The sequence below is a fragment of the Lutjanus erythropterus genome, chromosome 2 (genome assembly GCF_056507025.1).
Source record: "Lutjanus erythropterus isolate fLutEry1 chromosome 2, fLutEry1.hap2, whole genome shotgun sequence".
In the NCBI taxonomy this organism is placed as follows: Eukaryota; Metazoa; Chordata; class Actinopteri; order Lutjaniformes; family Lutjanidae; genus Lutjanus; species Lutjanus erythropterus.
Genome location: NC_139318.1, coordinates 41,521,221 through 41,533,324, shown reverse-complemented (window position 1 = coordinate 41,533,324; position 12,104 = coordinate 41,521,221). Strand labels below are relative to the sequence as shown.

The 12,104-nt window shown below is 39.2% G+C and overlaps 1 protein-coding gene across 9 annotated transcripts in view; it reads right to left on the bottom strand.

Annotated features, from left to right (window-relative positions):
- The window catches only part of slmapa (sarcolemma associated protein a), a 77,033-nt gene that overhangs the window by 12,535 nt on the left and 52,394 nt on the right, over positions 1–12,104 (bottom strand). For 3 of the 9 annotated variants that reach the window (XM_084740222.1, XM_084740230.1, XM_084740287.1), the window contains 12 exons: positions 11,910–11,960; positions 10,014–10,160; positions 7,551–7,616; positions 4,918–4,977; positions 4,672–4,746; positions 2,978–3,058; positions 2,477–2,536; positions 2,126–2,251; positions 1,619–1,693; positions 1,378–1,478; positions 708–912; positions 131–248 (listed from right to left, as the gene is read on the bottom strand). In XM_084740222.1, coding sequence (XP_084596348.1) covers positions 131–248; positions 708–912; positions 1,378–1,478; positions 1,619–1,693; positions 2,126–2,251; positions 2,477–2,536; positions 2,978–3,058; positions 4,672–4,746; positions 4,918–4,977; positions 7,551–7,616; positions 10,014–10,160; positions 11,910–11,960 — 1,165 coding nt within the window. The remainder of the gene's footprint in view (positions 1–130; positions 249–707; positions 913–1,377; positions 1,479–1,618; positions 1,694–2,125; positions 2,252–2,476; positions 2,537–2,977; positions 3,059–4,671; positions 4,747–4,917; positions 4,978–7,550; positions 7,617–10,013; positions 10,161–11,909; positions 11,961–12,104) is intronic. The other 6 variants (XM_084740264.1, XM_084740270.1, XM_084740238.1 and 3 more) reach the window with 5 other exon arrangements.

Here is a 12,104-nt window from a genome sequence, read left to right as displayed (position 1 = left end):
ACCTTCAAGTGTCAACAGATGTAACCTTGTTAAATAATCTTTTATATGTGGTGGATTCAAATGAAGGATTTAAAATGTGTGTGTGTGTGTGTGTGTGTGTGTGTGTGTGTGTGTGTGTGTGTATATATACCTGCTCAGCTCAGTCTCCAGGCGGTGCAGTTTGTCTGTAAGAGCTGTCCGTTCAGCTCTCAGGCCGTCACAGTCCTGCTGCAAACACAAACACCGCTGCTGCAACGTAACACACTCCGCTGAGAGAGAGACAGAGGGAGAGGAAGTGTAGTTATAATCAATATCTAAAACCTCAGCTGTGTATTTAATGACATATTGCTAATGCTGTATCAGAAAAAAAACAATAATTGACTGCCATTCGCATTTCCGAGTTCCTGCAGATTTCAACAAGTTAAATTAAAGACTTTTTAAGACAATTATGAATTAAAACCTGTTTCACATTGATACTGGTAAAAAAGTAGGACAAGCACAGTTTGTATTAGTGGTTATTGGGTCAATGTTGGTTTCGTTTTCTATTGATCACTATAAATATTCTCAAAAACACATTTCAACATGAGACTGATGTTAATGCGACTGTATAAATGTTAACTTCATAATTCAATCCTGTCAAAATCATATTAAAGACATTTTAAGGCCTAAAATTCAGATTATTGGATTGTAGTTCAGGACACACACAGACAGACACACACTCTGCTCACCCTGCAGCTGGGTGGCGGTGTTCTGCTGCTGTTGCTGCTGTGTGAAGGCCTCCTGCAGCCGGCTGATCTCCTCCTCGTACTTGGCGGCCGTGTTCCTCCAGTGCTCCAGCTCAGATCGCACGCTGCCGAGGTCGGCCTGCAGGGCGGCGATCTCGCGCTCCCGCTCCGTAGTGGCTGCCTCCATGGCGTGCCGCAGGACGAGAATCTGACGGCAGAAACACAGTCCGTCAGTCGGTCAGTGATGTCGTATGAGTGGGTATACTGTTAACTGACTGTTAGCTAACGGACACCAAGTTTCATTCTGGGGGCGTGGTTAATTTGAGTGTTCGAAGGAGTCAGTGAGGAGTCGGGAGAAGTCAGAGGGAGCCACAAGGAATCAAGAGGGGAGATGAAAGAAATCAGAGGAATTCAGGAGGAGTAAGAGGAGAATAGGTCAGAAAGGGTCAGAGGTAGACAGAAGGGAGAAAAGGGGACTTGTGAGGAGCAAAAGAGGTGTCAGGAGGCGTTGGAGGAGAGTAAGAAAGAGCTGTGAGGAATCAGAGGAATGTCAGTGGAAGACTGAGGGGAGTCAGCAGGAGTCAAAGAGACATAAGGACTAAGATGGGTTTCAGTAGGAGACGCAAGGAGTCAGAAGCTAATAGGCAGGAGTGATGGTAAAATAGAGTGGTACCTCCTCCTGGGCGGAGTAGAGCTCCTCTCTGGTGGTGCAGATTGTGCTCTCCCTCTGCTCCCTCAGTGCCTCCATGTCAGCCTGCAGCTTCCCGAGCTGAGCTAAACACACACACAGGTGCACACACACACACACACACGGGGTTGTGAGATGGGAGTAAGGCAGATTATGGCACATCCAGGTGTGTATTGTGTAGTGTGTGTGTGTGTGTGTGTGTGTGTGCGTGCACTTGTGTACTAACTCTGCAGGTACTGGATCTGTTTGGTCGACTCTTCAGTCTGTTGAGAGTTACTCCTCCTCTCGTCCTCCAGCAGAGCTACAGACAGACACACAGTCATGTGGTTACCATCATATTCTGGTATGATTGTCATGTGATGCACAATCAGAGTCATTTTTGGATTAAATTTTCTCATGTCAGAAACTTTTGTGCAGCTCTACAGCACCAAAATTTAAGGCAACAATCGCTCTCCCTGCACTGTTACAACATTTAACACAGTTCACATTTTCCTCCCAAGTGAAATGGGAGAAAATTTAAGAATTTGTGGATCCTATTTGTATCTTGAATTTAATCAAAGCTCCCATAATATCTCTGTTAATTAAAGCCACAACACTGAACTTTCGTATTTCAAAGCCAATCTGATGGTCTTCTTTGCTTATGCAGATCACATAGAGGCATCAGTAATAAATTGCGACTGTTTCATAACCAGTTAAAAGCTCCTTGTCGTGTCTTTAAGTGGGACTCTTTTACCTTGTAGCTCGAGACATCTCTGCTTGCCAGTGTTGGCTAATTCCTGGGCCTCCAGAAGCTCTCTGTGGAGATGATGGATGACCTGCTCCGTGTCTCCAGGCTCTAGACCGGCCCGATGCAACTCAGCTACAAACACACACACGACGCAGAGTAATTTATGAAAAAGCACTGAACATATATAATGGCCTTATCATACACAACAAACTACTGAAGTCAAAGCCTGTTATAAGACCTGCAAGCACCAACACGACTGAACAGCTCCCCCTAATGGACAGTTAACTTTGGTTAATGTTGGTCTGTTAGTGCAGCACAGAGGAGAACTACAAAGAAGAGATGAGCTGCCATTTTTACCTTTGAGCAGAGCTACTCTGTTCTGTGGTTCATTCAACTCCTGGTCGTCCATGTTGCCGTCTGAAACACACACACAAAGACACACACATTATTATGTACACTAAACACACGTATATTCCTTTTTGATGTGTTTCTAATACAGACTAAATGTAAAAAGAACTTAAAAATGCACAAAGTGATATGCAATTTTCTGAATTATCAGTTTAAAGATGAAAAAATAACTCTAAATATGTTATTTAGTTCTCAGTATGTTCCCTAGAACTTATTCCATGATGAATTTCACACCAGATGCTCTAAATGTAACAGATCAGAGTAGTGTGAGAACAGATTTCAATGCTATTAAAAGTAAAGCTATTTAAAGTAAACAAGAGTTAAACTGAAAAAAAATTAACTTGAAACTAAAATTAAATAAAACCAGGAAGAGGGACAGAATTACATAAATAAGACTGAAAAACATTAACATAAAAAAAAACAAAAAAAAACATGACACGTTTTACTGACCTGACGTGTCGTCACTGCTGCGGTCTTTGCTGGGACTCAGAGTGTCTGACATGTCCGACTCTTTGGCATCCATCTGATTCCCTGTGGACACACACGCATGCAAACACACACACACACACACACACAAACACACACACACAAAGGCTCGTCAGGCTGGGGCAGAATGGGTGTGAAACAAAGAATTAAAATATCACACCAGTGAAAAAAAACAGGAGGAGGCAAAAAAAAATTAAATACCAAAATAGAAACACACTCAAAAAAACTGTTTAATAGGTTTAGGCACAAGTATGTGTACAAGTGTACATGTGCGCGCACACACTCTTGTCTGTAGTGGACTGGATTATAGTGTGTGAGGCACAGCAGGGAAACAGAAACAAAGCCAGCAGTTTAGACCAGATTTAGTATCTGTGTGTTCTTGTAAATTATCTTTCTGGATCAGATTTTTAGAGTTTGGGAATAAGAACAATTTGAGTGTTTCTCATTTATTCAAAGAACTGTTTTAAGGTTTAGTCTTGATTTTACAGTTGAGGTTAGAATTAAGCACCAGTAAAAAACTCCATGTAACAATCCCCCAGTGATGAAAAAAAATCTTCTTATAACAAAATCTTCTATAAAGTATTTAACAGATGACAGTTCTTGTTCTCAAAAGTACAGAAATACAAAAATATCAGAGCCTCCATTCATGAGTACTCTCTCTCTCTGTGTGTGTTTGTGTGTGTTTGTGTGTGTGTGTGTGTGTGTGTGTGTGTGTGTGTGTGTGTGTGTGTGTCCATGTCCAGAGAATCCAAAGGATGAAAAAAAGTCAAATCTCTCACAACAACAAAGACAAAGGTCAGAGGTCAGAGGTCACTGTAGTAGGATGTTTCCTTGTCAGCAGTTTTGCCTCTTTGTGTTTACTACTTCACAAAAACTCAGTCAGTGTAACCACTGAAAACAAGACTAGGGCTGCATGACATGGTAAAACAAAGAGTATATCGTGATATATAATAAATTAAAATCATGATGATGTGACATTAGTTGGGGTCTGTACCAAGCAAATACATTTTCTTACTTCAGGAGAAAAAGATTTGTAGGCCAGGACATCTCTGCAGCACTACTGTACCTCATTATAATGCTGTTTTGTCACATTTTTCCTGTTTTAAAAAACTGCAGCTTCTGCTTTTTCTACTTTTCAATTAATTAACTAAAATGTTTCAAAAGTGATGAATAAGTAGGCCGTCTAAGAAACCCAGACACATGAGGATATTCTCTAACATTTAATATGATCACAAGAATTAAAAGTAGCACAAAATATAGTTAATGAGACATACAAGACATAAAATACTGTGTCGTGCTATGATTGAAAACTAAAAAATAAAAGATTTTAGTAGGCATTTTTAGTGTACTTCAGACACTGACAACATCAGATCAGTTGTAATTAGTTGATATTTAGCAGCTGGGACATGAAGAGTGTAAATCTGGATTCATTATACCTTTGGATTAAGAGGTTATGTTGTATCTACTGCAGCTACATGTGTAGGTACGCTCTGATGCTATGTTGTATGATAACATCTGTTTAGTGTTGTGGTGGTGATAGACAGCATAAATTTGGCACTAAATATAAATCAAAACCTGCACTGTAGGAACCAGTGGCAGGAAGCCCTTGTGTCAGGTATAAATACAGCTCTGTGACACAGCGTTTGTGTGTCCTCTACCTTTGAGTCGATCAGGGCTGGCCAGGATGTCGTCTGCTGCCGTCTGGTTGTTCTGTAGGTGGGCGTCCATCACTTCTACAAATACACACAAATGTAAACATAACGGTTTAATTTTTTAGCTCATGCCTGTTACCACTGATAAAATATAGTGCAAGTTAATGTTATAACACACTTTCATTTAACTGCTCCAGGACTCAAAGACCACAGAGGAAGTGCTTTTTATCCGAGGCTTAGTTAAGTGCTTACCATCAAAGTTGGCCAGTTTGTGGATTGAAGAGCTCACAGTCTCCTTCAGCTGTTTGACCGCTGGAGGGAGGAAAAAAAAAAACAGACGAGAGGAATCAGTGAATAAACAGTTTGAATTTGTTAGAAAACACAGCACTTGAGCTTTTCCTAAAGTTTTCAAATGTCCAAAAGGTCAATTTAACATCCATTTACACAGACTCAGTGTGAGTTATCAGCTGGATTAGTGGCTGGTTAGTACAGAACCTAAGTGTAGAATAATGTTTGACTTTAGCTACTGAAATCGCTCAAATAAGTGAGGTTGTGCTTGTTGTTCAAACTTTGTGCATTAAAGGAGTCTGTGATAAGTTAGCTGACTGTGTTAAAATAATAATACATTTTATTTATAGAGTACTTTTGACACAAGTTAAAAAAAAACAGAGAAACAAAGATACTTGTCCTGTCCTGTTCACCACATTAAGGAACTAGTTGCAAAAGTACAATATCAGTTCTTTGTATTACAGTTATGTTGCAACCAAGGACCTGAAAGTTGTGTAGGTGCTCTGGACATGTGCATCAGATAAATAACACATGTGAAATACAGACTAATCCAGGTTACACTTCAGTGGCTTCTTATTCGTATATTTGCGCACCGACACTATACTTAAACGTGTATTTTTTGGTGTTTGTACATCAACTATGAGTCCAGGATAACCTATAAAACCTGCTGTTTATTGAAATAAAGAAAGTGAAATGTCCCAGTTAGAATCCAAATCCTTCTCATCAGCACAAACCACACTTGCTTGGCTGTGCCGTTATCGGCTGCTCCCACAATAAACTTCAAAATCTGCAGGACTTAACTAAAATCATTTTGATTAATCTCAATAAAATCCACCAGATCCAACTAAAGTCACGGCTCTGCATACAAGTTATGTTTCATAGCTGCAAAGAAAAGCTGTTTTCAGTGTTGGTGAAACCATATTAGTGGGAGTGTCATTAGTGAGCAAAACACATCTCAGACATCAGGCTGGTCAATAATATGCACTTTTAAAACATCTATCACCAGCTGAGGCAGATTGAAGACTTCTAAAATGTCTACTACAATCAGGCACAATGGCAGCAAGTGGGAAAAGCCAGTAATTTTGCAGAAACACTTGTATGTAACTGGCAGCTGAGAGCAAGCGTCAACAAACAGCCAACAAACAAGGAAAAGAAGCAAAAACGGCTCAACATCGTCTGATGTTTGGCCGGAATCAAACGTAGGCAGTGAAGAGATGTTTTCCACAGACGAGAAAACTTGGTCTGCGTCATGTATAAACACATGGCCAGAGGAAAAGACAGAACCAAAAGAGAAGGACGACAGCAGAGACCCGGGAGAGGAACGAGGTGGTTAGTGAACTAATCCAGTGAAAAGCTACAAAGGCAGCATGCAGAGAAAAACAGATGTGAATATCTGCTAAAGGAGAAGAAAATAAGTCTGTGAGTGTTTGAGAAGCCGAGAACCAACCAGTTGGCCGGAGGTACGGTTAGAACCACAACATACCAGTAAAGTTACCGAAGCACCAGTAAAACCAATTACTAGCAGATAAATGAGCGCCTGTGGTTGAGCAACAAACATCTCCAACAAACTCTCAAAAAGAAATTCGATTTGTACAAGTACACGCCGTACACATTGTTAAACTCTTCAGTCTCTTTGTTTACAGGATCAAATCACTCAAAAACCCAACAAAAAAATACTTTCAAATACTTTCAAATTCAAGCTGTTGACAGTGAAGACTGTGGATTATTCTGAATAATGGTTGTCGTCGTTTCTGAAGAGAGAAGTTGCTCTTGAAATTTGTGAATGTAATTTTTCAATGCTTTGAGCGCCACAGGGAAAAAAAATATTATGTTGAGGTGGAGGCAGGAAACTCAGGGGCAGATATCTCGAAACTTACACAGATAAAACCAAAACTAGAAATTAAACTAAATCTGTCGTACTCCGATCAAAGATGTTGGTCATACCTCGCCTACAGACTCTTCACATGGTGTCTGCACTGACAAAACTTAAAAGTGGAAGAAAAACAGCCAGTATCTGTCAAGACCCTCTTTTCTTGCCTTACAAGAAAACACTTCTGCCAAGATGTTAAAAAGGTGTCTTGAAAAAGATGTTGGTTTTTTTGGTATTCACAGACTTGACAGGTCATCTGTGTATCTGGTTGTTGTCTGACAGACAAATAACCCTCTGATAACTGTCTTCAATTGTTAACATGCTTTTGAGTTAAAAATCAGTTAAAGTTAGTTATTGTCTTAAACCCAAATCCACAACCTGTCCCATCAAAGAAGGCATGGAAGTATGGAGTATGAATGTATGGAAGCACATTTCCACCAGGAAAAGAAAAAAAAAGTGTTAGGCATGTTAAGCAAAAACAAAAGATAATTATTGTAAATCAAATAATGAGAAAATCAAATCATTTGACTGAATTTGAATGAGAAAGTGATTGGTTTGCCTAACCAGCTTGTAAATTTGATTTGAGTTTTAAATCAACATTTTTTTGTTCTTGTTTCCTTTTTTGTTGTTCTTTTTGGTCTTTTCTGGGCAGTGATGCTTCCGTGTGTGTGTGTGTGTGTGTGTGTGTGTGTAGCAGGGTACAGCAGGAATGGATGTTTGTACTCACGCGGACACTCAATCAACTGTTGGATTCTAGTCGAGTCTCCTCCGCTGTTGTTAACATGACAGTTGTCTGATAGAAACACAGAGCACTGACGTTACTACGATGACTATCAGAGAGGAGACGAGTATTTATTTATCTCAGATGTTATTGATTCTGCTCATCAATGCTGCTTCAATCATATTTAAGAACTGAAACAAAATATACTGGAAAAAACATCCTATATTCAAAGAAAACCAAGGGTATAAATTGTCATTTTTGGGATTATTTTGGGTAAAAGATTAAATTAAATAAAAAAAAAAAAGTGGTATACTCCATTTTACTATACATACTACCACTAATTCTTTTTCCCTTCTGGTCCTATCATTAGCCGATTCTGAGTGATTATAATATCAAATTTACAGTAAATTCTACGTCATATTAGATGGACTTCCTTTCTGTATGAATTATTTAACTGTTTACAATAAGATAATATGAGATATACTTTAATGTCTCCACAGGGAAATATGTTCTGGACTCCTGTCCTGCAGATCCATACAAGATAAAAAAGTTAGATTGATGAGCAGAATCAAAAACCATCTTCTTCCTAATGAACAGGTTCTCAAAACCCAACACTGTATCAGAGAGGACGAGATAGAAAGAGCCGAAGACAGACGGAGGACAAGAATCATGACAGCGAAAGGACAGACAGATACAAGCAAGTAGAAAGCATGACAGAACTAACAAGATAACTACACGGACAGATAGATGCTCAGAAACAAACGGAGAAGACAGAATCAAAGCCATACATGTCAGATTTTTTTTTTTTTTTTTTTTTTTACAGTGGTTCTGGACAGACACAACACTGTAACAACAGACAGGATGTAGACAGGCAGACAACAGACAGACAACTGAGGCACAAAAACTTGCCTCTATAATTTTTCAGTTCAATGCATCAATTAACCAGCCCAACCGTCTCAACTCAACTACTCTACAACTTCATGCAAAAAAAAAAAAAAAAATCCAGTCATCTCGTTGTCTCAAAGAAAGAAGAGTTTCTGAATCAGAGGGCAGACTCACAAACTTCAGAGTCAGAGTGAGAATGGAAACTTTGAGGAACTCTGCTCCACATAAAACCTGATCAAAAACAAAAAGTGAACTCCACAAGTGTCTCCTAAACACAACGCCACAGATTTACTAAAGTGCTCCATCTGTGAGTCACCGAACATACGAAATGAGCAGGATATCGAGATGAAACAAAGGCTGAAACTCTTCATTAGCAATAAACCGATTAATCGGGCCAATTACCTGGCATTTTGGGATAATCGACACTCACTAATGCCTGCACTCAGAAGACCAATACACTAAAAATGTCTGCAGCCATATCAGCAGGCAGCCTTGTTAGCGTGGCTGCTGTGGAATCATTTTAAGGAACATGGTGAAAAAGTAAGTTTAAAGCCCTGTACTACATGCATCTGGTTCGAATTCCCTCAGTCACCATTGCCTTTTTCTAAATGTTAGCATGTTTCTCCATCCTAAATGACACCAAATCCTATCTGAACCTGCTACTGGCTAACACAAATATGTATTATGTCATAATGTAAACCATGCAGTTGACTGATGTTGTTTCGGACACATCGTACTCCACTCTCCCTGAAATATCGTTCACATTCTGCATCTACAACATAAACCAACGTGTTTTTATATTGACTAATAATAAGTCCATCCAAAATAACATATTACTGGCTAAGATAACCATCTATATGAGATTGTAATGTGCATAGAATATAGAAATTATACACAACTTTTCTTTGTTTTGATAATGCTACTACTTCAGTCATGACCTGCCCTACTCTTGACTCTGATTGGCTAGTACTCGTTGCCCTTATCAGTTTGGGTCATTTGGGTAGGGTAGTTTAGGCATGAAGATCGAGATTGGGTGGGGTCAGAGTAAGAATATCAGTTGCAGGGTAGGGCCTTCACCTTCCTGGGAAAAAAATAATTTGCATAATACAAGGCTAATTTTAATGTTAATGCATAATGTATATGCCTTTAAATATGTGTCATACTGAATGAGAGCACAATAGTTTCCTTGTTTTTGGAAGAAATTTGAAAATATTAGTAAATATATTGCTGGAGAAAAAAAGAACTTTAACAAAAGTAGAAAACTAGAAAAAGAATCTCTCTAAAGAAAGGCAGGCTGCGCTTGAATAAACTAATGTCTGGAATCACTTAACACAATCAGGTTAAAGTCTGTATTTAGTCTTTTTTTTTATAAAATCTCATCTTATAGGTTTGTTTTTTTATATTATTTTATCATATATATTCATTTAATAGCATTTAATTCTGCAATGTTTTAAACTTCTCTAGATTTTTCTTTTTTAGTTGTACTGAACTCTACAGAACTTTTCTTTTATCCTTTTATCCTTTGCAAAACCTTACATAAATATAAATCAAACTGTCTATTATTATGATAATCAAACTAACTACCATGAATATCTGCATGTTCACCAACTGCACCCTCATCCGTGTCTGTATCTTCCTCATCCTCCTCTTCCTCCTGGCTCTCAGGTGTCTGCAGGCTCTGTTTCTCCTCGACAGGCTCCTCTACTGGTCCAGGGGAGACAATGTCGACATCTGTCATGTGACCAGATCAGATATATACGATGTTGTCGAAACTTTAACCAGCCACAAATACATGTTCAAATGATGGCAGGTTCCTTCACAAAGTGGCTACAGTGGCGAAGTGAGCAGTGAGACAGTCACCTCCAGCATTCACGTTCAGTGTTGTCATTCAATCACCAGAAGTCAATCAGTGACCAAAAAGCTCTTTTTCCCCAGAAGAAGAAAAACAAAGCAGTGGACAGTTTGTGCAACCATAGAGACAACCCAGATTATCCAGAAACCCCAATAGGCCCAGTTTAGACTCAACAGAGTCCCACCATGTCTCAGAAAGAACCTCTTCTGGAACAGCCACACACAAATCAGCCTGTTACTCAAAGATCACAGGTTTGAATCCTCGTGCAGCCCGGTGTTGATCCTGAGGGCTTGGGCTGGTGATTTTAGCATAGTGGGTACAGTTGAAACTGTGGGTCATGTGAAACACTTGGACAGAGAAAAGTGTATGGGCAAAGCCAGTTATCACAATTTGAGCCAAAACACAAATAAAATCTTAACAAGCCATGGCAGTATTTTCAGTCACATTAATTCTTATGCACTAAAAGGCCAAAACAGCTAACTGTGCTCATTAAAACAGTGACTTAAGATACTACATTTCAATGGCAACACATACTGAAAATGTATTTTTGCACTTTATGTCCAGTTTTATCAAAATCATCCGATGCACTGGCTGGATCTCCTCCATTTCCTGTACTTCTGCAAGACTATACACATTTTATTGGAATCACAAATTGCTGCACTGCACTGATCCTTAAAACATTTCTGGTATCTTTGCACACCAAAACCTTACTTTGCCATGAGCCTTAACACAAAAAAATTCATATGCCACACATTTATATTAAATATTGGGCAATATACACTTTCTTTCTCAATATTTGGAACGTATTCATATATCTGCAATACAACAACAGATACTAATCTGTGTATGGTGATATTTGGTTCACCCTCAACAGATCAGAACACCTCTTCATGTCAGTCAATTGCTATAGCATTTACTTAAATGTTAGCATGGAATTTAGTCCTGACTAGGTGGGAAGCTGCTAGTTACGGTGCCTGCCAGTTACCTATTTTTATTTATCAGAATGTTGTATTTTATTGTATTGACACCTGCTCCAAAAACTAGTTAAATGTATATAAAATGTGTAATTCTCTAATGAAACATTTAGTTGGTTGTTTTTTTTCTAAATTTCCCAAAATTTGTAAACTTGGACTGATGATTTATCTTGCCAACAGCAGCAGAAATGCTGCAACAGTCAGCTGTCAGCGTGACTGTGTTGAGGATTCTGAATGTAAATCAGGAAAAAGTGACTGCTCATTCTCTCCGAATGATTTAAGAACTTAAAAGAAAATTACTGAAATGTAATGTGGGCTTCAATTTTCATGAATTCAGAAAAATATTTCAACCAAACACGAATCAACATCACATGTCCCCTTAATCTACCAGAGGACACACGAGGGCCGGACTTCAAGCTACTATAAACAAAAAGGAAGAAGAAGAGCCAGACTTCCACTGTGACAGACAAAGAGACAGATGAACAAAGAGCCCAAAGAGAGCAGCGAGCAACAGGAAGTTATGTGGACATCATGCAGGAAGTTGTCATGCATCATTAGTGCTGGATGAGGAAGTGAAGTTAGCGACCACAGAGGAGACAAACGGCGGCTGAGAGGACGAGCGTCCCAGAGCAGACCAGAGACGAGTGGACTCACCCAGACTGTTGTTCTCTTTAATGCTTTTCTCTTGTAGCTGTTCTAACCGCACTGCAAACAACAACAACAACAGCAGAGACAAGCGTTGACTGACAGGAAGTCCAAGCTGAGCCCCTGATTGGTCAAAAAGACCCGGACACTGGTTGTTATGGTTACTCTTGTGATGACCAGGGAGTTAAAGTGATTGGCTTGCAG